Source organism: Cryptotermes secundus, unplaced genomic scaffold (genome assembly GCF_002891405.2).
Source record: "Cryptotermes secundus unplaced genomic scaffold, Csec_1.0 scaffold828, whole genome shotgun sequence".
NCBI classification, from domain to species: domain Eukaryota; kingdom Metazoa; phylum Arthropoda; class Insecta; order Blattodea; family Kalotermitidae; genus Cryptotermes; species Cryptotermes secundus.
In genome coordinates, this window is record NW_019720720.1 from 157,317 (window position 1) to 184,792 (window position 27,476).

Below are 27,476 nucleotides of genomic sequence, written 5' to 3' on the forward strand. Positions count from 1 at the left end.
TTACACCAACACTCTGATACAATTATATATGTAATTACAGATATGTCAAGTGAAATTTTTACAAAAATTAACGTTGTTATTGGTATGTATGTATGTATATACAAATGTGCAGTTGATTCTTCTTAAATACTACATAAACAGTGGAAATTAAACTCTCCAATCACCTAATGCAGGGTACGAGTTTTTAGCCAATCACAAGTACTACCGCTTGGAAACAATTTGTGATCACGTGATATGCTTCAGCTGAGGGCAAATGGCGTCTTCTTGGGTGGGGAATTGATTTGCTCTGTTTTTAAAATCATGAATGAATTCGTTTTAGATAAGGCAAAAGTGAAATATTTTTCACAAATAAAATTTTTGTAAGTATGAAGAATTGAAATAAGGGAAGTATATATGGAAATTACATGTACTTGTACGATTACATTAGAATTAATTTCACGTGTACACAAGTTTGGTAAACAAATCACAGCATTGTATGACATACAAGAAATTAAACTTCGGAAAGAAGTATAGTGTTCATGTAAACACCAAAAGGAACTAATAGTTATTTACATTTTATTTAACTAACACGTGTTAATGTATTGTTGAGACATGGGAGACTGATAGTTTGTGTTTTGTACCTGTCAATACACTGTTCCTCCAGACTTTAACATTAGACATTACTTGGCAGGTTGATTAGTTTTAGTTAGTATATTTTCGTTGCTCATGGTTAAAAAATTTGAAGTGAATTGCTGATATGTGTTGGCACTTGAAATTTTATTTAAACAATTTGTTTTGTATGTCATAGATTTCTTGAATGAGGAAGCAGTATATTCATAATGAATGAGATCAGTGGAAAGCAGGAACTTGCTACTACTTCAGCATGGGACGTAGTCACACAGGTGTCACCTCTTCCTCATGCACATCACAACGACACTGTACCAGTGCTGGTGCCTACACCAATAAAAATTCCTCCCCCTGTTGGGCTTGATGGTGTTCTTCCCCATCCTTCACCAGGACTGCAGTTACCCCAGACACCACATGTAAGTCTGTAGCACACAAAGCAATGTATTCATTATCACTGCATACTTCTTGAAGGAAAAACAGGAAACAAGTTAAGAATGGGGTAGCTATATTTCAGCAGTTTTAACTGCTCAGTAGCAGCTGTCAAAAGGACTGCTGACTACTATCTGTCCATCTTACTTATTTTTTCTCTTGGCACTTTTCGCTGTTTGTGAATATCTTCAGTTTCCTTTTTATATTTCTCCTCTAGGTGCTTCAGTGCTGAGCAACTTTGTTGTAAATTCTCCATGAAAATTTTTGATTTGCTGAGAATCAAATTAAGGTGTTGTACAATTCATGAATAATGTTTACAGAAGAAAATTATGATCTACCATGCTATCGTACCTGCTCAGTTTATATAAATTTTACATACATAAATTAAATTAAAACCTAATGTAACCAAAATAAACAGTTATAAGAAATGACACAGTAACTGGTGACTTGTGTCACTGAATGTATTGATATACGAGGGGGTACCCAAAAGAAACCGAACTTTTTTTTTAACTTATTTATACAAATTTTAAGCACAAACCTTCAATCCCCTTCAAAGTACTCTCCACTTACACTAATACACTTGTCTAGTCTTTATTCCACTTTTCAAAACATTGTCTAAATTCATCTTTTGAGATGCTTGACAGCGCCTCCGTCGTTTTTTTCCTTCACCTCAGCAACATCAGCAAAACGCTGAAAAAAAGTTTTGATCATTTCAGGACTCTTCTTTCAAAGCACAGCATGCTTCCACGCGACCTTGTTTTTGTTCAGCAGTCATGGCACGAATTTTGCAGCCACCCTTTTCATTCCCAAATCTTCTGTCAAAATTCGCTGAACTGAGCTCCAAGTCACTCCCGACAGCTCCACAGTTTCTTCAATGGTCCGTCGTCGATCTTCCTTGATGATTTCACGATTTTTTTCAACATTTTCATGTGTTCGGGCCATTGCAAAAACGACGATCACACAAAACAGTTGTCACTTTAAACTCTGCCGAAACTAGTCGTTACCTTCTGAAGCAACGGTAGTCGGCTTATCGACTCAGGAATGTTAGCTCTATGCGCTCATAGCAGCAAAACGCAGTACTACAAAAGCTCTGCCCACAAAAAAATTAGTTCGGTTTCTTTTGGGTGCCCCATCGTACATCATACATGACATTGAAGATTTCATTTGGTAAGAGAGGGAAAACGTATGCAATTAAGTGGCAAGTTCTACAAGCCTGCTGCTCAGAAACTTGCAGATCTTTTGAGCATAAAAAGAAATACCTTGCATACAATGACAGTTGCTTATTTAGAAACTTGCAGACTAGATTACCCCAGGAAAACTGGCAATGAGCATCATGTGAGACAGTCATCATTTTCAGTTATGGTATGGACCAATTACATGGCATGAAAAATACCAACGTCTTTTTTTTTCCCTAATATGTGGGTAAGTAGGTAAGTCAGAAAGTATCCTAAGGAATTTGGTATCCTTTTTCCCCTCTTTTTTTTTGTCCCACTTCTGACAATATACACAGCCGCAAGCATGGAATAACCCTGTTGTGATATATTGACTGTGATCATTGAGTTGTAATATGTTGGCAGTGTCATCAGTGTGACCATTTCACTTACCACATGCACCAAAGAAAAAGAAGTACACAGTGATTAGGTTTTTGTAGGTTGAAGTTGTAGAGGTGCAGAAATTCATCAAAGACTACCAGCACGTTATTGTGATAGTGTTTTCCTGCAGCAAAGGATATATGTGTGGAATAACATATTCAACAAAATTGGCTGATCAAGTGTCAGGCAAATAGAGTGCCATTCACATCAAAGACTGAAAGGAACATGGAACGAATTTGCACACACTTTCTTGACAACTGAAAGGCAAGTGTCAACCAATTTGCAGGCCAGACATAATTCAGCCTGTGAAGTCATCTGTCACAGACTTCACGTCCATGAAGTTTCTGCAAGATGGGCTCTCAAACAGCTCATTTAACAGCATAGGCATAACCATTTGAACAACTGTTCCTGACTTTTGTGCCAGTACCATAAGGAAGATGACATCTTTCTGAGTTGCATTGTAACTGGTGATGAAACTTGGATCCACCATTATGAGCCAGAGAGCAGATGCCAGGGTATGAAATGCAAACACTTGACATCCCCTGTCAAAAAGGCGTTCATATTCCAGCCAACAGTGGAAAAACTTATGATCACACTTTTCTGGGATGCTCAGACACGATCCTTGAGCATCATTAGGAAAAATGTGATGCAAAACAGTGTGTCCTGCACTGAAATGGTGTGTAACAAGCTAAAGCCAGTGGTTCAGGGTAAATATCATGGTCAGATATGTATATTATATTGGTGTGACAGTACTCATCCCCATGCTTTCAGCACTCCAGCAGCTTCATTTTGAGACAGTAGAACATCCCTCATGTGTCTCTGATCTTGTCCTTTCAGACTGTCATCTTTCTTGACCCCTCAAAAGTGCTTAATGTTTGGTTTTAGAAGGGAAGACAGTTTCTTGTATTTTATAGGGAATGCCACCTGGGGTATATGTGGAGCCCGAGATGCCACCAGAATTACTTCAACAAGGCTGGCGCAAGTTTTGGAGTAAAAGGGAAAATCGTCCATATTTCTGGAACAAATTAACAGGGGAATCATTGTGGGAAATGCCCCAGTTAAAACCACAGGTTAGTACTTTATCATAATAAAGTTTTATATCAGGGGTCTCCAAACTTTTTGAAACGCGGGCCACATTATGTAATTCAGCACTGTATACGGGCCGGATAAAATGAGAAATTAATAACTCTAGGTATATGAGTTTTATTGAAAGCACAGAATTTCATAAACTGAATACAAAGTACATGAGAATAAATTATCGTATATTAATGACAACAGACAGTAGTAGCAAATGCTCATATTTTCATCACAAATTATAATAAAATAATTGATGTGAATGATGGAATTCTTTTTGCATTCTTAAAATCTGATTAAATTGAGGTTAAAATTTTGAAACGCTAATCACAAGTAGCGACTTTAAATGTTCATCGGATAAATTTGCCCTGTATTTCGACTTGATCTACTTCATTTGGGAAAAAGTTTGTTCACACAGATATGTCGTCCCAAAAATGGAGATAAATTAACAAGCAAATTTCTTTAAATTTGGAAATTGCTCAGAGTTCAGAAATTTATAAAATTCAATCAAATTTCCTTCCTTGTATTTGTCTTTAATATGATAATTTTCCTGAAGTTCAATAATTTCCATTTGAATTTGACTTGGGACATCTGCAGCATCACAGTCGAACGGATTTTGAAACAATCTAATTTCCTGAGCACTGGCATCCAGATCAGCAAATCGCTTCCGAAATTTTTCTTTAAAATCTAAAATTGTGAATAATATTCATATTAACATAATATGGAATATCAGTATATTTTAAACACAATCTTAATTAGTGAATTTGAAGTCTATGAACAAGTATTTTCTTTACCAGTACTCATTGGAAAATTAGTTCAGTTGGCGCATTTATGCACAATTCTTTCATGGGATGGATAAAATCACATCGCAGGTGGGATGTGGCCCGCGGGCCATAGTTTGGAGACATTTGTTTTATATCATAATCTGGTTAGCATATTGTTTGATATGTGATATGGATAATTATTATTATTTGCAAGAAGTCTTTTTTCATTCTGCTTTTGTTATTTTTATTGTATTTTTTGCCACACATTGTAATCTGATTGTTGCAAAAGAAATATTGCACTTATACTATAGGTGTCAATTTGAAGTTTATAGGAGAAAGCATGTTATTTCAGAGTTTTGTACCTTCCGTTTTAGAGGTGTCAGAAACTGGTCATCCTCGTGTGTGCTGATGCAAATTTGAGCTAAGACTGCACTTAAAAAAGAAGGAGTTTGTGAATAAATAATTCTGGCAGTATATAATAAGCTTAAACATTTCTTGGTTTAGTATGTTGATTACAGCAACCTGTTGCATGCTTACCTGTCTTTTCAACACATAGAATAACTTTTCTTTTGAATATGGCATCATATGTAAAATGCTTTGTCATGAGTAAAAACTGATAGAAAACTGAACACACCTGAATGATACAAATATCAGGCAGTGACTGAACTGAAAGGTGGGGGTTGACTCACTGTTAAAGTGGGGGGTAGGATGATGATGTGGTTTCATGACTCACTCCAAATGTGTTTATATTAGGTTCTTTCCAGGCCACCCCATTGACAGTTTGTAAACTAGTGAATACTTCTTTAGACTTAAGACCCACCTCAATTTTTCAATGGAGGAAAGTGTGAAAAATGTGTGTCTTATATTTGGCACCTTTCTTATTTAAAAGCCCCATACTGAAAATAAACTAATGCATTCTCGGAGAATGGTAACATACTTGTCCAGTGGCATAATATTCATATCATATTTAGTGAAAACTGAGCAAGTGGTTCAGAATAAACATATAAGCAAGTATGGGCTGCGCCATAGCTCAAGCGGTTAGTCGGTGGCTTCCCACCGTGGCGACCTGGGTTCGATCCCAGGTCTGGTCAAGTGGGATTTGTGGTGGACAAAGTGGCGCTGGGGCAGGTTTTCACCGAGTACTTCGGTTTCCCCTGTCAATCTTCATTCCACCAATTGCTCCACAATCACCGTCACCTATCATCTGGGGCTGGTACAATAGACCAGAAGTGGCCACAGTACAAGAGACTTAGTCCTACCCACTAGCAATAAAAAAATATATGCAAGTATCATCTTTTAGCCCTTCAAAAAGAAAGGACAGTGTATATATTCCTGACTCTTACTTTGAAGGTATGTTGGATATTAATATTAAACAGTTCTATTATTCTTATGGAGCAGGTGGTTAAACAGTTTTATTCCCTTCTCTTCTGTCACTTTTTCTGCATTTTTTGTGGGTAAAAGGACTCATTGTGAAGGATATTCATAAAGAAATGTTTTGTGTTTATGGTGGGAAGTGTTTGTCATGAAAAGTTGTTCACAGCTGATGGAAATCATTTCGCTGATAATGAAGAGATTGAAGCGAAGGTGTGGAAGTGGCTGAGAGAAGAGTTGAAAGACTTCTGTGCTGCAAGTTTTGATGCACTTTTAGGGCAATGGGACAAGTGTACCAATGTTGGTGGAGGATATATAGAGAAATGTTTTTTTCCACATTTGAATATCACATGTTTTATGTCTTATATCCATTAATGACCTACTTAATGATTCTCCCTCATTTGTGGTTAGCAATTAACGGAAATAATGAACTTATGTAATTTAGAGTATGGCAGATAAATTATCATTGTTATGGTATTTTCTATTTCCTAGTTTGATCCAATAACAGATCCATTGGGCATATGCAGCACTACACCCATTGTGAATGGTCCACCTGGACCTGTTGTAGTCAAGAGACGAGCCTCAGAGGAAGGCATTGGGAGTCCAGTTGCCAAAAAATTTATTTTGGCGTATGTATCAAGTTCAGTCTTTTATTGTTTTGTTATTGATTATTCCTGAGAACCCCTTCTTTTCTTTAACATATAACTAAACATGTAATTTATGTTAACAGGGGACCCTGGGATCTTGAAATTCAGACAAATGCAGTAATATATGAGAGACCGCCCACCATTTTACCTCATCCCCACCCAGACATTGAGACTTACAGATGTTCTTTGGCTGCCAAGCTAAGACAGTGCTATCAGGAGCTCTGTCATTCCAGGGAAGGTATAGAATCAATCTATTATAATATTTTAAGTCACTGTGTTTTGAATTGATGGTATAGGAATGGTAAGAAATACTTGGTAAAAGTCACACACTTGTGTTTCAGCTATTGATGCACCAAAAGATTCTTTCAATCGCTGGTTGATGGAAAGGAAGGTGATCGATACAGGAAGTGATCCATTATTGCCAAGTAATTGTTTCCCAGAAATATCCATGTCAATGTATAGAGAGATAATGAACGATATTCCAATCAAGCTGGTAAGACCAAAGTTCACTGGTGATGCCAGGAAGCAGCTCTCTAGGTATGCAGAAGCTGCAAAAAAAATGATTGAGTCAAGGTGAGAATATGGCTTTCATTTAGACTTCAAATGATTATCACCCTAACAAACAAAAGGCCTATAGAGCATGACAGACTGGTATTTAAATATGAGAAATTACTTCATATGCAATGTGTCAGGGAAATCATTATGGCGCGTTTTAGGATTAGTGCACAAATTGTTACACTTTTTGTATAGTGTATCTCAGAACTAATCATGTTTGATCCCATACTTCATTCTTATGGCATTCTAAATAGAAGGTAATGTGAGAGTAGATTCTAAAGGATTCTGATGATGGTGTATAACACTCAGAATTACTGGGTTTTTGGACTTTGCCCATCATCCAGTATTCTAAAAAACTGGAGAACAGTGTTTTGGAAACTTGAATTGTTTTCCGCTTCATGTGATGGGGGAGGACACCTTTTCTGTTACGTCTCTTAGAAAGAACTAACCTCAATCACTGGACTCAGTGGACTGGAGGTGAGATGGGAGGACACTCTTTTTGGTCCCTTTGAAAGAGCTAACCTCAACCATTGGACCCAGTGCAATCCACTGGACATCCAGCTGAAGACAGAAACAGATTGTTTCCAAAATATTGGGTTCTCTAGATTTTTAGAATGTGACAATAGATGAAGTCCAAAAACCCAGTAATTCTGAGCAATGTGAAGATCTCCTAGACTTGAACCTAGCTAATTTTACAAAATGTACCATTTTCATTCTGAATTCAAGCCTCTACTTTAGAAAAAATTCTTCAGATGTTAAATAACATAACAGTGTACTCAGAATTAGATAGCACCATTTTATTTTACCTGATTACAGCTATTCACAAATTAGTGCTTGCAGATGAATGTGAAAATTTATTTGATGTGGTTATGAAGTTAATATTTGCCATTTTCCACAAATATGATTTTGACATGTGACATTGGAGCAGGGAAACCATTTGCTTCTAAGAGACAGGTAACCCAACAGTGTTGCTAGAAGTAGATTTGGGGTTGAGGCTACAACATATTTATAGCTCTTCTGGTTGCCACCAGGTGTTTTAAAACTTATGAACCTATAACTAAGAGTGGGGATGATAATAGGCCAGACTGCTTGTTTAGCAAACTTGGGTTCCTAAACCAAATTAGAAGTCTTAGGAACCAGGTATGTCATTCAGGGATCATGAAAATAGTCAGCTATTATAACAGTTAACAAAATATGATATTGTTATGTTGATGAATGTAAACAAGGATGAATTGTAATTACAAAAGAAAACAAATGCAACAGTCATATAACTGAAGATTTCTTATTACTAAATTTGAAAAAAAATCTTGTGTATGAGTATTTTACTTTTTTTTACTGGCACTTTTTTATTACTATTTATTTTATCCATAGCTGTAGAGAATTACAATTACAATTACAATTGGACATGTCAAATAATAACAATTTCACATCACTTTGCTGCCATACATTAAGCACAATTTTGTTTATCTGTGACAAAATGTTAATTTACATACATACTTTATTTTAAGAAATGCAACTTCAGAAAGCCGGAAAGTCGTCAAATGGAATGTTGAAGAGACATTCCAGTGGTTGAGAAGGACAGTTGGTGCAACATATGATGATTTCCAAGATCGATTGGGTCATCTGAAGGTACTGATCATGTTTCAGATTGCTGCAGTGCCTGCTGAAACTTCAACAGAAAGTCTCATAATTTGATATATAAAGTATTTTGTGTTTGAAGAAAGTCATCTTCTGGGTTTAGGCACCGTGTATTCTTTGTTTTGGCCGACGTTCCTCCGAAACGTCGGCCAAAACGAAGAATACACGGTGCCTAAACCCAGAAGACGACTTTCTTCATTGTCATCGCCGTGAAAACCTCAAAACTTAAATATTGTGTTTGTTTATGGATTAAATGTAAGCTTTTTAGGGCTGCAGTAGGAAAGTAGGCTTCGTGAGTTCTACTTGAAACTCCTTTGTTACCAGGAGTTTTTTTCTTTAAATAAAAGGTATTTCTAAAAAGATGCTCCAGTTTTAATTGGGTATAATTACCTAACTATGCAGCAGACAGTTCTGTATTTGGTATCACCAAATTCAGTAGTGTGGGGAGATTGGCAGTCACTTAGACACATTTTTAATATATGCATCATTGGCATTCATGACCAGACATCAGACATCAGAAATTTTTCACAGCTGCAGCTAGATTTTCATCACTAATGTTGATCACTGCTGATGATACTTCTTGTTTCAGTTCTATGATTGTGTGCAGATGGTTTTTATAAACTGTTTCTTTCAGGAAATCCCATAAGAAATAATTGCATGGATTTAAGATCTGGAGAGTATGGTGGCCAGGTCTGTCCACTTCTGAACTTTTCAGAAAAACGGATTAGATATAGACAGTATCACGTAACTTCGAACAAGGCCCCACATTCCGACCCACCCCGTTGTCTGAAATTTTTCTTCTGCGCATTCAAGGTTACTCTTGGCCTTGTTCGAAGTTACGTGACACTTGCTATAACACTGTATTGTCAGAATACTCATTGAGCACATCCAGTACTGCATTTGCAGGGTACAGCTGGGCCCTGTCCCCTTGAATAAATTTTTTCTGAAATTGACTCCCATTCCTTGGAGAATTGAAAGAAATTCTTCTTGCAAGGCATGAAGATAATGCTCAATAGTCACAGTATCATAAAAAAAATCGGCTCATCAATATCACTTGTGGACAGAGCACACCACACCATGCATTTTTCTGGGTGTAAGTGTCTTTGTTATGTTATATGGGTGTTCACCGGCCTACACATGCATATTCTGCTAGTTCATGTAGCCATTCAAGTGAAAATTGACCTCATCACAAAATTATATGGATTAAGGTACTGCTGGATTTTCCTCCAGAAACATCTTTAGGTCAGCACAGAAGTCAACCCCTTTAGCTTTATTGGCCTCACGAAGAGCTTGCTGCATTTGAATTTTGTTTGGAAACAGTTTCTCATCTTCTCTATTGATCCTGTATGTTGATGCTTCAAAGTTGAGTTGCTGAGTAAGACATTTTACAGATTTCCTGGGACTCTTCATCAATGTCTGCTCAAGGCAGTTTATGATATATGGTGTTCTGACATCTTCTTACCAACAACTCCCTTCTTATTGTCAGTCATGATCCCAGTCATTTGAAAGTCTATTGCAGGCTTTCTGATACTCAAAGTTTTCTTTTAATCCTTGCTGAATGATGAAAATGCTAGCAGTCTGGTAAAATCTTTTTGCTAGAAACATGCTTTTCTACTGAGTACACCATCTTGATCACGTCTGCTTCATGATATTGCGACCAGGGGCAGCAAATTTTCACAAGACTACTGAACTCAGAGACTCCAGATTCATTGATGTTTGCCATGTGGTTAGGTAATTATTTGCAATTAAAAGTAGAATGTCTTTTTAAGTATACCTTATAATTAAACTCCAGAACTCTTTCATTTTTCTTCCACTGTTTATGCTGTAAATGGCAAACTTCATAGCCCACATAGAAGAGTTAAGTCTCATTACAGACATTTAGATCAGAATAGAAATATTTCCTGTAAGTTAATTCTTTACCATAGTTTTGTAAACAGATCATTCAATTTGTACACAAATTAAGTGAACCAAGATTTTCACTATTTGTATGAGTTAAATTTAGGATGGCATTATTTTACCTTGTGTTCTGCTGCAGTAAAATGTCACAGATGCCAGTGGAGAGGATTCTGCAGTCCTAGTCAAATCCTTGAATGGCTGCAGGTTACTTAATTTGTATGCCCTACATAATGAGTTTCAGCAGTAGCTAGAAATTTTATTTTCTTTTTTTACAGATTCCCTAAATGCAGGTTTGACCTCTCAAATTTGTCACCACCCATAGACACATTTTTTTAGTTTGCAAAGAATTGCCACTTCCCAGCACCAGTGCTAAGTGTACTTTGTGTAACAATGTTAACATATTATGTCACAATGGCTTATGCAGGTGTTTTGGTACTATGATATGTGTATTAACTGCTTAGAGTTCAAAGAATTCTCTGGTCCTGCCCTGGTCTAGACTGAAGGGTGCCAAATTTGAGAGGCCTGATGTGTAGTTTGCTTTAAGTCTAATGATCGTTAATTGACTGAAATATATTGTGGCTTTAGAGATATAAATAATTAGTGATTATGGATGTACCCATGAATGTTGTATCGATGAACAGTAAGGGTTTAGAACATAATGGGATGCAAAAGCCAAAGATTAATTAAGAGAAAAATGTCATGGCCTATGAATATGTCACTGGCCATTAACTGGTTAAAATAGTGTATATTTACAGAGATTATACCTCTCATTTGCATGTAAATTGTAAAAATTCTGGCATGTACTCATTTCAGCGCCAGTGTCAGCCTCATCTCATGGAGACCGTCAAGGAATCAGTAGAAGGAATTTGTTTAAAGATCTATCATCTTTCAGCTGATTATGCAAAGAAAATAAAAGAAAAACATAATGAAGTTTTAAAGGAAAATGGCATATCAGGTACCTTGATTTACTGCGCATTTTGCATCACGTGTCAAATATTATTTGTTGCATGTTTATGCTATGGCATTCTTACTGATGTGCTTTGGTCTTCCCTCATTTTGCGACATTGTGAGAATTATGTATATATGTCCATGCTCTTGAAAGTTTGAAACTTCTTGGTTTCTTGTAAAGAAAGCCAATGGAGTCACAGTAGCCATTTCATACTGTTGGTAACAAAATCTCTTTCATACATGGAACTAAACACCCCTGGCATCTGATATATAATATAATGTGTATGTTATATGCATGTAATTACAATTTTATTCCATTGAGTAAAGAATATGTTTCATAGAAAAGAAAGAAATGCTTTCAACATCGAGGGTAATGAAGTGTAGTTATATTTGCCCAGCTACTTGATGTTTTCTTTTTATAAGTGTCTATATTCCTGCCAATCTTCGAGCGTATCAGAGCGTCTTCAAACAGCTCTGTATATGGTCCAATGATGGTGTGAATGAACAAGTCTTTCCATCAGTCCCAATAAGGCCGTAATTATACCGTTTACTAGGAAGAGAAATATAAAGGGCTTTAAGGAACCGATTCTTCAATAAGACAATCCAGCTCTCCAACGATGTCAAGTACCTTGGTCTAGAATTAGACAAGGGACTGACATGGAAAAAGCAGCTGGACAAGGTCATCAATAAAGCCTATAAGGCTGTTTGAACATGCAGAAGCATGTTTTGTAAAACTTGGGGACTGCAGCCGCATGCTGTGCATTGGATATATACTGCGTTTGTAAGACCCATAGTTACATATGGTGCCACAGTACGGTGCCCCAGAGTTAAACTCAAGACAAGCAAGGCAGAACTTAGCAAATTGCAAAGGTTGGCTTGCTTAGGTATCACAGGAGCAATTTGAACATCTCCAACAGCTGCACTGGAGATACTCCTTGGACTCCCCCCACTGCATCTACATTTGGAGGCAGAGGCCAGGGCAGGAATCTGCCATCTCCAATGCAGTGAACAATGGAAACCTAGATCCGATCAGGACATGAAAAAAGAACCCATATTACAAATGGGGTCTGACAAAATGATACTGAGCCATGTATATGAGAAACCCTTCACAGTCAGATTTCCTGACAGGACTCCATAATACATGCCATTATGGCATGTATTATGGTGAATTTGGATAGGAACATCTACATTCTATCTGACAACCAAGCTGCACTTAAAACGCTTAACAAACACCAGATCAGCTCAAAATTTGTCTGGGATTGCCACCAAACCCTCATAGAACCACCCAAACATAACACGAGTACAACTGATATGGGTGCCGGGGCATGAGGGTATTGCTGGAAATGAAACATCAGACCAATTAGCTAAGATTGGAGCTGAACATCTGTTCATAGGACCTGAACCAGCCTGTGGCGTCTCTATAGTAGTTGCCAGACAGGATATCAGGGACTGGACAAACATGCAACACAAGAAATACTGGGGATCCTTAACTGGACTCAGGCAAGCAAAGGGACTCATATGAGGACTGTCTACTAAGAGGGCAAAGGAAGTGTTAAAAGTTAAACAGGAACCAGCTACGATGGGTGGTAGGACTACTTACAGGACACTGTCACCTCAAAGGACACCTGTTCAAACTGGGACTAAGTGGTAGTCCCAATTGTGAGAGGTGTCAAGAAGAAAACAAAACAGCCACACATATCCCGTGTGAATGTGGGGCATTAGCTTATTTAAGACTACCTCACTTGGGTCAATACTCTGTGGAACCAAGTGACTATTTTGACGCCCCCATGTACAAAATCCTGCACTTCATTTGAAGTGCGGGATTGCTGAGGGGATAATCAAAAGGGAAAGCACAATAGACCTTTATAGGTCGTGGTGCAAGGGCCGGAAAAAGGCCTACCCCTCATACATTCATTCATTCATTCATTCATTCCTGCCAATCACAGAATCGTTACCTGCTACAATGTCTTAAGCTGCAACATAGAGATTATGAGTAACTGGACTGATGTTCTTGTGCTGCGCCTTGCAATGCTGGTTTATTTGAACATGTGTCATACAGTTATTGAGATTTGATTTGTTTTGTATTTTATTGGTTCAGCATTTCCTTGTCAAAAAACGGTGATAAATTGCTAGAACCTGAAATGAATATTATATTTTTAATGATATTGATAAAAAATGCTGTTGACATTTAAACCTGTCTGTGGAGGGAGTCAGTAAGTAGAACAGGCTTGTGTGTGTGTGTGTGTGTGGGTTAAGCTGGATAAGGATGTTAGGTAAAAAGATCTAGCCATTCAGCATTTCAAAGAACTGATTCAGATATGGAGAAGTGGCTGAAATAGAAATTAATGTTAATTTAATGTTCCAAAGATAGCAGAAGACCTAAGCAGAAATCGAGAAACTATGATGCAAACATTTGATCATGAAAATAGTGTATGCCCAAAGGCGTACTGAAGAATCTCAGTGACAAGCAAAAAAGAAGAGAAAAGCATTTTGCTAAGATCCTTCTGAAAGATATGGAGGAACCTTTTTTTTTTTTTAAACAGCAGTGACTAATAATGAGGTTTGGGTCTTTCTGGTATGAATGAGAAAGGAAATGCCAGAGTATACAATGAAAATGTCCAGAGTGTCTGACCAAGAAATCACAAATGTCAAAATCAAGGGCTGAAACAATGCTGTTCTGCTTGTTTGATATACAAATTTCTGAATTTGTCCCTTCAAAATAAATGGGAAACTGAACATTCTGCCTTGAAGTTGGCACTGCACTTGTCAGAAGAAACTGAATCTTTGACAGGAGAAGTGGATTTTGCATTACAACAATGTGCCTTCCCACATATAACACTTTTCATAAAGCAACTTTTAGCTATAAAGAAATAAAGTGGTTAGGACATCCACTGTATTTATCCAATTTGACCAGATATAATTCATTCATGTTTCTGAAAATAAAAATTATCTTTGAAGGGTATAATTTTGAAACACTTGAAACATTCATAGCAATGTGCTGTCAGTATGAAAATTACTTCTGAAAAGTGGTCTCTAATAGTGTATTCAGGCAGGTCAGAGATTTTGGAATGAATGTGCAAAGTCATAAGGCACATAGTATGAAATTTTCCATTAGGAAACTTGGTATGAACATCATGCCAACAGACACCACCCCCATTTTGTTTTAACTTCCTGGCTTCAATAATGTCAACATGATGGCAGTGCAAAGTACTGAAATTGGGACACTAGCGTAGAATTCTGAAATATTTTGTGATAATAGATCTTGGAAATATATGCAGTGTTTGTTGATGTAATTTTCTGTGCAACGTAGAACATCATCATCACACCTGAATGATATCTGTATTTGGCTTTCAGTTTGTGGTAATAAGCAATGAGCCATTGGAGTTATGCATGTGAATTTTTATGAAAAATCATAAATGTATAATTTACATGAAACATTTTTTATGTATAAAATTTGAGATTTTCATTGCAATGAAAACTCATTCTGAGGTCTAGAAAATGACTCTGTATAATCTGTTAGGTGTGGACCAGTCAGTGTTTGGAGGAGCATACTGTACTCTCTCCATCTACATTGAAGAAGGAGGCAGTATGTTCTCCAAAACATCAGTTCTTGCCTACAAGACTACATAGAGTTGTAACTCAAAGAATCACAATATGAACTTCTTTTATATGTTAATAATTACAAACATGCTGACATGGCAAGATGAATTTAATGTGGTTGAAATCTGTATTATTGAAAATTATACATAGATATGGATCACCAAATTGTGTAATTATTAATTTGTACTTTTTAATAGCCTTTATATGTAGATTAAAGTGTTTATGGGAAAGCAGGCACTATAATGTCATCCCTGAACTTGTTACAAGGTGGTTCAAATATGACCGGAACTGATTTTTTTTTAAAAACCATAATTGCCAAACACTTACTTGCACATGTCAGTCTTCAACATACTCCCCTCCAGAGTTAGCACATTTTTTTTCCAAAGTTCTAGAAGCATCCTGATGCCCTTTTCAAAAAAGGCTTGTGGTTGGCAGTGTATCCACTCCCGAACAGTCTGGATGATGGCGTTGTTATCCACAAACCGCACGCCTTGCAAGTCTGGTTTGAGCCTTCCGAACAGGCAGAAATCACCTGGGGCCAAATCGGGACTGTACGGCAGATGTGTCAGAAGGTTCCATTTCAATTTCTGGAGGGTTTCCATTGTTGTTTGGGTGATGTCTGCTGGGACTCGGGAATGAAGTAGTACACCCACATTTCATCAATGGTCACTATACACTTAAAAAATGCATCACCTTCCTCTTCAAACTGCTGTAGGAGACAACTGGCAGCTTGCATGCACGCCACTTTGTTTGCGTCCGTCAAAGTGCATGATACCCACCATGCATTCACCTTGCGATAGTGCAGGTGGTCTTCTACACTACCAACACTGATGGACAGCATTGCTCCAAATTCCTTGATAGTGATGCACCTATTCTCACGAATAAGCATGTCTGCACGATCAGTGTTTGGTTCGATGATGGATGTTCATGGCCGACAATCATGCGGTTCATTCTCCACGCGCTCTCTGCCCTCTCTGAAGCACTTACACCACTCAAACACACGGGTCCATGAGAGACACTCTTCCCCATACTGTTGTTGGAGTCTGTGGTGAATTTCAGCAGACGGGACTTTTCTCCGACGAGGAATTTGATCACAATGCGTTGTTCCACGCTCCATGGTACCGTCTGTTCACTCATCATTCTAGCAACTCCCAGACAGGACTGAACAGGTTCTAACTTGAACAGGAGGGAGGGTGGATGTTGTGGCTTCACTCTCAAGGTCGCACATCTGCTGCACAGTGCAGCTTGTTTACACACAAATCAGTCCAGGTCATATTTGAACCACCTTGTATATTCTGGTTAGTGTTTCCAGATGAATTCCTTGTATGGCTTAAGTGCAAGCAGAGTGGAAGTTTCTGAAATGTGTTCCCTAATTATAAGATGTTCAAAAAATACTGTGCTCAAATAGTTGCTATCATTCTGCAGAAGTGGTGACACCAGTACAGATGCCAACCTTACGCAAGGTTTGGTGTTACCCTGTGCAGTTTGCCATGCCTTGTCCACGACTGCCTCAGGTTGATTACTTACCTGAGCGGGATCAGACCTTGCTTAGGTTCCATGGTGACACCATGTGCATCAACACAACGCATCTTCAGAAACTGGTATGTACTATATCACCAACCATGATGTATATAATTTGAGGTTTTCATTGCTGTAAAGATTCATGTTGTGTGCTCTGGATTGCAGTCTGGTAATAGGTAAATGTTTTGGAATAACATACTGGCCCAACTTAAATGTAGATGATGGAGGTTGTACGTTCCTGTTTTCCTCTGAAACACTGGTACCTGCTCACCAGGTTGCATTGCTTTATAATCCAGGAGACCACAATATTTTCATGTTATTTAGTGCTTATAGACAGGATTTGGGTTGGTAATTGGATTTATTGAACTCTTGTAACTTGTAACTTGTAACTACAAGTGTGGGTTGGTTATGCTTTCGCTGTTCTGCAGCTTCACAAATCACTGTAGGACACACTGTTTACAGTCTTCATTAGCTGTTCCTTGGTAGCAGCTTCCAGCAGTGGACATTCCCTTTCTTGTGGGTTCCCGTACTGTCCCCAGCCTCAGCTACCAGGTTCTCACAACAACTGACCTCCAGTGGTTATCTAACTAACTGCAACTCCTAACTTGTCCTGCTTATAACATCTCGGCACAGACCACACAGAAAACACTGTTTCTCTGTTGCTGTTTACAGGCTGGTGCCTAGTAACAGCCATTTTACAGTTGTTTATTTAAAGTCATTGTCTAGCAGTGGGTCTATATGCCACAATATGATAATGGTGGTTTACCTTGAATTGATTTTTTTTTTTGTTTTTTTGCTGCAGATGTTGCTCTTTAAACCCAAGTATATGGTAAAAATAAAACCAGTCATCTTGTGTACTTAATGAGGTTGTTCTAATAAAATGTGCCTTTTTAGCGTATGATATTGTCATGATTTTGAGTGTGACTCTTGATTGGGTTTTGGATTTGAGATTTGATGTATTGACCACTTTAACACACTTAATTATAGCACCATTCCACACTTTACAGATCAGTACAGCACATGCCAAGTCTCTTAGTCTTCTGTGTCTTCATCAGTTGTTCTCTGGTAATGTCTTCTAACAGTGTAGATTCTTCAGCTTCACTGCATTGACTGAGTCTTCTCTTCACAGACTCCCTTGCAACTTTCTATTACAGTTCACTCTGTTTCAACTTCTAAATTTGTCTCAATTATTACATCTCAGCATGGACCGAGTAGAAAACACCATTCAGTGTTGTACTCCAGTCGCTTCTGTGGGAACGTGTTTGTTTGTGAAGGTGTTATCCAGTAATGGTTGCATATACTTGCTTATTAAAAATCTGTTGCCTAACAGTGGGGATGTTGTTTTTGATTGTTTGTTTTGAGGTTGTTACCCAGTAATGGTTCTTTAATTTGCTAAATATATATAAACAAAAAAAAAACAACTCCATACTCCATGGTTTTAGTCCGCAAGAGAACTATCCCGACTGAGTGACCGCCGCTTGTCAACAAAGTTAGTGCCAACTTCAGCAGATAGAGGATGTCACATGGCCAGCGCAACAACTCCTCATGGCTGTTAATTTCGGTTTTCTATAAAAAATAAATATAAATACAAGGATGCAAGACTCATTGCTTATTCTGTCTTGGATGAGTTGAAAATTTATAGAATTTTACAGATAATTTTATTTATATCAGTATGTATGGCACTGTTTGCAGAACAAAGCAAATAACAGAAGTCTTGAAATGCTGTGTATGTCCACATGTCCATCATTCTCACCTAAACAAACACCAGTATCTATCTCTCTTATGAAAGAGATGTTGATGACACTTTAGTTAAGGACTGCCAGAGAAATGAAATAGTATTTCAGTTTGCATGTCTGTTATTTGTAAGGGCAAATCAAAAACTAAAGGCAGTTTATTAAAAATTAATTCAGAGAACAAGCTGTATTTGAATGTTATTATTTTTGGACACACATGTAATATTTGAGGTTTTCACAACTTTGACACAACTTTGAAAGTTCATATTGTGGTCTTCTGGGTTATGACATCATGTAGTCTTCAATGTGGGTACCTTGGATTCCATGTCATGTTGCCTCCATGTAGAGGTTACATGTATAATATTTGAGACTTTCTTGGTGTTGAAGATTCATCCACCTGTCAGGCTATACAGTTTCATATTTCCAGAGACCATACCATGAATGTAGGAAGGGATCTCATCACAACAATGTCATCTATAGAGGATTTCTTTGTTTATTCCATCTGTATACATAAACCTATCATTCATGTTCTTGGTATCCCAACTTTACATCATCCTGAAGGGTTACAATGTACCTTATTTTAGTAAATACAAAGGATGAGTACAGTTATTCAGTGTTAAGCTAACCTATTTTATCTGGAGATAATAGACAGGACACTAATTGTTGCAGAAAGTTATTTCAAGAGCTGATTATTGTTTAGCATAACCTTGTGAAACTTTGCCTTTTAACACATTATTTTACATTTCAGGAACAGCTGTACAGGTACAGTTGCTTTGATGACAAAAAGTTTGAACTTTTTCTGCCTCGGGTATGGTGCTTGCTGAAACGTTATAAGACCTTCTTTGGAAGTGGGCAAAATGAAGGTCAGGGAACTCAAGGAGCCCTTCCAGTCTCTGTGTTTGAGTGTCTCAACAAAATGTTTGGAGTGTCGTTTGAATGTTTTGCTTCTCCGCTGAATTGTTACTTTAAACAATACTGCTCTGCATTCCCTGATACTGACTCCTGCTTTGGATCAAGGGGGTAAGTTCTGTACTTTAGATCCTCCTTACAGAACTGTAACAACAAAAATAACATCAGATCTTTTTAATCATTAGGGTGTGTAATAAATGTTGATGATAATTAGTATAGTTTACAATAAGCATATGAAACTGAATATAATGCAAACCTTATTTGAGGTTTCTTTTGGAATCAGTGGGTTTGAAAAATTAACTGAGGAAGATCTTAAATGGAAGTAATTTAACACTGAGTTTGTGACATGGGATCATTGAAACTGAATGTTAAATGTGAGCCGTGCTAAGCCTTAGCTCGCTCACGATAAGGTCATCATCCTTCCTGTGACGGATTCCATCCCCACCATGCGGTACCCTGACGTCAGTCACGTGGTCCCATGTACCCTCTTGTGAAGGGGAGACTTGTACAGTGCAGTCTTTTAGACCAAGTCGACTTGGAAGGTTGTTTACTAGCCAGCAGGTTTGTGGTGGAAAATATTGCTTTCGGCTGGGGCTGCTCTAAATTCCCTTTGGTGTTATCTGCTGGCCGGTAAGGACTGCCTGCGGTCGCAAGTCGTTGCATGAACGCTTGCGACGCGCGTATTAAATTTTGGTTTGGGGTTTTATTTTGTCTCAGAATTTAGACTTGCATTTGTATGGCCTGATATTTCTAGCATCGACACAAGGGGTGCCGATGAGAAATTGGTTGTCTGTTTTTTTTGGGTGGGGTCAAAGTGTCTTTTTGTTATTTATGTACTGTATCTTTTGTTATTAAAATTGTATTTGTTTTATCTTAGCCACTGAACTGAGTGTAGCTTCCTCCTCCTAGCTTGGATACCCCATCTCCATCTAGGGGAGCGTGCGAACCGACAATAGAGCCAGTAACGATTGCGCTGTGCCCTTCCTCTTCGTAATAATACTAATACCATTGACGCAGGAGAGGAAGACGAAGGGCGCGGTGCAAATGAATGAAAACCATAAATTGAGGAACATTAAATGGAGGTTTCACTATAAATGAGTATTGTCATTAAATTGTTTACTTATGTTCTTTCGGTGTGGGTGTAGAGGCACTTGAGCTGCTAAGGCTAGTTGCTGGTGCATAAAAAATAAGAAATAAAAAATTCAATTATGCTTTAATCTGTGGGTGGAAACAGATCCAATTTCTAAATTGGTGTGTTCTTTTGGAATATTAGGCTGTGGACAAAGTCCAGAAATAATGTAATACACCATCGTCACAACCCTTTAAAGTAAAAAACTAAAGGTATCCCTGTAACAGGCTGTGGAGGCCCATAGGGTTGTGAGATGTTCAGGTTTCCACATTTTCTAGACAATTGGCTCACAGATGGTGGCAAGGTTGTCAGTCCTATACACCGGCCGCCCTTTACCCCCAAGAATATTCCAAGAATATTCCTGGTACTCATTTCTGTTAGAGGCTGAGTCGACCCCTATAGTGCGGCTGGAAGGATTAGGTCAATTGAAAAAATCCAATGACCTCATCGGGACTTGAACCCGTGACCTTGCAGCTTGTAGCATAGTGCGTCAACCAACTACACTACAGCGTGCCCCCCATCACAACCCTTTACAACTGGATTTCTTCACTGCGTAATATCACTTTCTTATGCTTATGTGGTTGGTTGTAGCATTCCTTTAGTTACTAAATGACTTTGGAAAGGACATTTCCCACTTAATCATTTTTGATATATAATCTGTTATATCCTTGAAGAAACCTTTAAGAATTTTTTAGATATGTCATTGAATCTGTACTTAAATGGCTATTATTTTTAAAGAATGGCATTAAAATGGGTATTTAGTGTGTTGGTTGTGAAGATGTAGATTTGATTTTTTTGTCTATGATGCAGTAATGTAACTAGGTTTCATTATTGCAGTAATAAATATTTGGATTCCAAAATGTTACAGAATTGTTATTTCAGCAATTAAATGTACACAGCTATTCAGCTGTTAGCTGAAATTCTTGAGGAGATTTTAGGAAAAACAAGTAGAGATTAAATTAAAAAGCTTATTATATCTACAATACAGATTGTGTTTCTCTATGCTAATCTTGCTTAATGCTATAAGCATCTAGACCAAGAAGGAAGTGTATACACTTTTTCACATGCATGTATCTATATATAATCCAAGATGCCTGCTTGGCACATTTGTTTTGTGCATATCATTCATTTAAATTTGTTCTGTGATCTTTTGTCCACTATGTAGATATGAAAATTCACTACGTGGAATTATATTATCTCTATTCCTTCATTCTACAGATATTGTGGTTATTATTGTTTCTTTCTAATTATTACCAATTCATAACTCAGTAGCATCATCAACACATTCTTTATTATTATATTAATTTGACATAGAGGATTAGAACCTGTAATAATAGTCTTAATTCATATGTTTTGCATCCTGTTGTGTTTGTCATTGCTATGTAAATTTGTCAGTCACAACAGTTCTACACTGCCAATTAACTGATAGGTTCGAATGTCTATAAAATCAGTTTATTAAGATGTAATTTTGTGCCAAATGTTTCGTTAATTTATTACCATCATCAGGCATTTATAAACAGTAAAATGCATCTACATTCATTACTGGAATGAATGATTACAATATTTAAATATTGTGACGTGCTGAGCTATGGATGACGCCCCCCCCCGCCAGCCGTGATGCGCCGAGCGAAGCCGAAGCGAGCCGATGTTAGCCGAGTCCTAGCATCCTGGTCGCTAGGCAACGCAAGTCAACAGCGGTGACGTCACCAAGTAGTAACAGCGGTTACCTCCGCTAGCGTTACATAGCAACACAGCGACATAGCAACAAGGGTGCCTATTACGTGGCCGTTTTCCCGTATTGTCCGATCGAGGCTACATAGGGAGCAGCGAAGGCTATTCACAGTCAGTTCTAGTGTGGCTACCGCAGAGTTGTACTGAGTCAGTCAGCGAGTCCTGGACCTATCGTCGAGTTAGCCAGCAACCAGTCAGTTGTATTCTGGCATTTGGAGTGTACTAATTGTGATACTGCAGATAGCAGTAATCGGAAATCTGTAATTTGGGTGATTGTAAGAGCGAGTGTGAAATAAAAGTCGCTATACCAAATACATCGTGAACTTATTTGTCGCGTTATACGCCCGATACGCGACAATATATTGAAATACTTACCTAAATTCAACAAGCTTATTTTAAAATTATTATTTTATAAAAATGATCCTTTTGTATATAGGGGGCTTCTTATGGTTGGAATGGTGTAAGGAGAGTGGTGAGTATATATATGAAGTGTTTTTGAACTTCACCCTTTTTGGAGACGTGGGTGTTATACAAGTGCACATTGTTGGTGCTAATGGTTGCATTTGTGTTGTTTTGCTTGAAAATATTGTATTTTGAATTTTTGAACCTTTGATATAATGTTGAATATTATGCAAGTATGCATTGTTACAGTCAGTGGCTTTGTGCTGTCCTGTTTTTTGGTGGTCTGTGTTCTTAGATGATCTGTGGTGGACTCGTTGGTTATGTTTTTATTTGTTGTTCTATATGGGTATATGCTTCTACATATTGGAGTTTTGTTTATATCACTGCTTCCTGATGTTAATTTACTGTAGATTAGAGTTATGAATATTTATTTTGTTTATATATTGTTGATGTATATAGTTACGTAAATGTAGTTTCATTGCTTCTACCGATCTGGTGTTGTACCCCATTGTGTTGTTGGGAATGAACTCAATGTATGTAATTATTGTGATCCTGTTGAAGAACTTGTACATGACAAGACTAATGGCAATGGATCCATTGTGACACGCAGTCCAGGAACAAGCATAGATGCATTTTACTAATTATAAAACACCTGATGATGGTCATAAATGACCAAAACATGTAGCAAAAAATTACATCTTAATCAATTAACTGATTTTATTGACATTTGAGCCTATCAGTTATGTATTGGAAGTGTACAATTGTTGTGATGAAAGGACAAATTTTGATAGTACTGTTATAACAGGATGATTGCAAGTTCTTCTAATTGTTTTCAGGCCAGTTTTGGACTTCAAACCAGTAAGTGGTTCATTTGAAGCAAATCCTCCATTCTGTGAGGAATTAATGGAAGCAATGGTGAATCACTTTGAACGGCTTCTTTCTGATTCAACAGAGCCACTTTCATTCATTGTATTTATTCCGGAGTGGCGTGATCCTGCACCAAATGCTCTTCTCAAACTTGAGACCAGTCACTTTAAGAGGAAACAAGTTGTTGTGCCAGCATATGAACATGAGTATCGGCATGGCTTTCAGCATATGATTTCAAAGTTAGTTTATATTGAGTTCAGCATATTATATTAGTATCTTGTTGTTATTTAATTTGCCTTCTGTTACCATTTTATTTTATAGTTGTGTAATAGCTTTAAACAATAATATTGCTATATTCTTGATTATTCACCACATGTGTTTAAAGTGCTTCTTCAGACTCCAGTGAGTGTCAAATTTATATGTAATTGAATTTTGAGCACGTGTCCTGCCTCATATAAATATAACATTCGGCTGTAGCGGAGTGCTTCTTGCTGTAGATATATATAACATTCATCCATTAAAGGTAGAGGGTAGGATGGGCTGCTTAGAGTCTTTGAATCCTGCCTGCACTTGAACATTTGTCAGTCAGCTGTAGAGCTCACAAAGCCAAGATTTTGGTTTTTCCTATTAAGTACAAATATTAAGTCTTGTTGGCTGGCTACCACTTAAACCAAAGTCTTCAGAATTGCCATTCCTTTCTTTACTGTGGCTTCATGCAGTTATCAGTACTTAAATTTCAGAGGCTGTGTAACAAGGTTTTGCATATGAATTCTATGAGAACTCAGATTATTTGATGGAACACATATCAGCATCAGTTAATACAGTGCAGGAAATGGTTACAATATGCACACATGTATTAACATATGCATGCAGAAAGACACATACGCAGGATACAAGATTCTTACTATAAAACAATGTTATTGTCATTATAGGAGTGAATTGAATGTGAGGTCAGCACATGGGACTTTGGTAGTATGGTTGCAAAATAAGGCAGGATATCAGCACTGGGGACCCACTGATGATCGAGTAGAAGCACTTCTGGAAGCATTCAGGCCAGGTCGAGAGCGAGAACGAGATCGTCAGGAGTTGCTCTCGCCTCAAAGAAACAATGCAGGTGATGTTGTTCCCACCCCTGTTCCAAACCCACAGACTCCTCCAGATAATAAATTACCTGTACCTGAAAGGCAAGTATAGAGTGCAATCAGATAAATGCAGGTAACTGTGCTTCTGTACTAAACTGTGACTTGGCAGCAAAGACCTTTACATGTGAACGAATGTTTGGACCAGTTGTGAAACTGAAAACATGATCTCGCTGTCACAGAATGTGAATTCTGTGTAGTTTATTTTATATTTTTTATGAATTAGGTAGAAGGCAACGCTTGTACTTTGGCAGTCTAGTGCATGGAATGTGTATGTGGGAATATGAATCAAAAGATTGCAAGTTTGAGGTAATTATGTGTTTGTTTTGTGGGACAGCTGTACCCAAGTGGTCTTTTTACTGTACCAAATGGGTAGTTTATTAATAACTACTTTTAGACAGCACTATAGTTCAAGCTCACTTTGTAAATAACTACATATTCTATATAGATATCACATGTTTTTTAAACATCCCTATTCGAAAGTATTTTTTTAATTTAGTTTGTATATTCAAGATCCATGTTACTCGTACCTGAAACAAAGAGGACATTTTTAAAAATATATAGTAAATTAAATACTAAGAACTCTAATTGTAAAATATTTCTTTTCTGAGTTGTTATTACTTATCCAGCCAGTTTAATCTCTACATGTTCTTACTTTGCAGTGAAGTTAACAAAGAAATGTGACTCATTTTATCTCTAAGAAGGTAGTGACAGATTGTTAACAAACATTTCTTTTGTGTTTCTTTCGGTCTTTTCTCACTGTAAATATATATGCACTCATGAACACCATGTAGTTGTCTCGAAATTTTATATTGTATATACATTTTATTGTGTATTATATGGAAAATTTTACAATGTGGAACTGCATAGTTTGTAACTTGTTTCCATTTAATGTATATGGATTCAATTTGCCATAGTGGAAATATAGTTATGTGTATTTGTATATAACAGATATTTTAGTTGATAGTCAGATGGTAATATAACTGTAAACTAGATTATAAGAGTAAATATAAATTGTCACAAAATATGATAGTGTTAAATGAAGCACTGGTTTTAATTTTGTCATTTAGCAGTAGATTAGTCATCAGAGTGTAATTCATATATGAAAAGGCAAAAGTAATCTCAGAGTCTTTAAATATCTTTGCAGTTAAATATCTAAGTATGATGCTCACATTTTACATTTTAAACATGTTTTTACAGTGCCCATTAAGTAAATGCCATTAAGATGGCAGCAGAAGCAGGTATAGGTTGGTTTCAGGAATGCTTTATGTATAAGCCCTCTGTCTCAAACATTGAGATTCTTTCAAAATTGATAAACAGGTGGATGAGGTGAGGAAGTCAACATGGCATATTTCTTCCTTAATGGATTGGCTGCATAATTTTATTTTCAGAATAATTATTTAATTTAGAGTTATTATTCATTCCTAATTTAAAGTCACAGTCTTAGATATTAAGCTAGACCTGTCATATCATAAAAACATTAGTTATTTTTTCCGCCTGTTTATTGTTTGAATTTGGGACGTGAAATTTCAGATTAAGTTTAATCTATATGAAATCAAGTGATGACCAAATCAGTTGGCTTTAGTTCTTCACGAACCAGCTTTTGTTTAATCTTTACTCTGGTATTTTTTCTGAAACTAATTGTTATTTAGTTTCATAATACTTTTCAAGTTCAAACATAAGGGGAACCATATTTTAAGGGTTTCCCTCAGTTATGAGTTACTGTTTTGGGGGTGTTTTCAGTCTGGCTACAAATGCATTATGTCTTATACTTCTGTCTGAAGTTGGTTCAAGATACATTTTAGTTTAAATATTTGCTGCAGGAGGACTGAATATGGAGGCAAAATAGTTGTTGACCAATTAATTAAAAATTTTCTCAAAAAAATTTGTTTACAGTACTTCTGTCAGTATATTCATAAACCTTGGTCTCAAAGAAGTTCTTACCGCCATCTTTGAGCTGATTGTCTAGATAATGTGGGAGCCTCAACATCTCAACCGTATGGGCCTTCACGGCCTGTTACAGGGATAGCTTTACTTTTACTTTTACATTAACTTGTCTGGTCAGGCCATTACAATTTGCAGACTATGAACATTTGATTCATATATGTAGCTTACTTCAAATAAAATCAGGATTACATGTTGAAGTTGAAGTGTGTACATGTAGGTAAGTGTACATATGTGTTAATCTTTAAACATAATGCTCTAAATATTTCAGCAAATCTGTTGAACTCAGAATTACTGTGTATTTGGACTTTGTCCATTGTCCAGTATTTTATGTAAAGTGGCACATAGATCCATTGCTAAGAGGTGACTCTGTAAACATCAGCTATTTCAAGATAATGTCCAAATGCAACAGTAGAGGAGATGTCACAATACATGACGCATACAGTCGTTGCTATGTAGTGCCTGCAGCATACACATGCGCAGTGACGTCACACAATGATAGGAGAGGTGATGCAGGTGGTGTTCTCTATGGGTCCACTCTGTGGCTATATGATATGACTGACTGTGTTCTGTTCAGCTAGTGAGTGCAGTGCAGTTGAGGGTTCAGTTATGGAGTGTTAACCAGCAGGCAATGGAAGTGGAAGAATCTCCATTGTTAAGATTCTTTACCAGGAAACGTCTACTGAAGACACTGGAGAGGAACAGCCATTGTTGAGAGCTGTTACCAAATAAAGACTAGTGAAAGTAGATTGAGAGGGCTTAGTGTGGAGTGATTTGTAGTGTGAAAATCAGCAATATCATTACAGTTATTTGTAGTCATGATCTATAAGTGGTCAGTAAATCTGTTCACCAATCCACACACTGTGTGTAGTCACTAATACATGTTACAATTTATATACACACAGTGAAATCTCACTAATTTGGAATTGTGATAATTTGGACACTTTTTTCGCATCATGCCTTGATCATATTTCTCTGATC

At 37.2% G+C, this 27,476-nt stretch overlaps 1 protein-coding gene across 1 annotated transcript; it reads left to right on the top strand.

Annotated features, from left to right (window-relative positions):
* Positions 1–256: 256 nt before the first annotated feature.
* On the top strand, positions 257–26,514 carry LOC111872252 (mRNA (2'-O-methyladenosine-N(6)-)-methyltransferase). The gene is made up of 12 exons (XM_023865965.2): positions 257–359; positions 788–1,022; positions 3,542–3,697; positions 6,329–6,465; positions 6,567–6,721; positions 6,825–7,056; positions 8,547–8,667; positions 11,386–11,527; positions 16,546–16,721; positions 19,123–19,394; positions 23,382–23,651; positions 24,345–26,514. Exons 2-12 carry the CDS (start codon positions 819–821, stop codon positions 24,604–24,606), a joined length of 2,127 nt encoding a protein of 708 aa, XP_023721733.1. The 5' UTR covers positions 257–359; positions 788–818; the 3' UTR covers positions 24,607–26,514.
* The last annotated feature ends 962 nt before the right edge of the window (positions 26,515–27,476 follow it).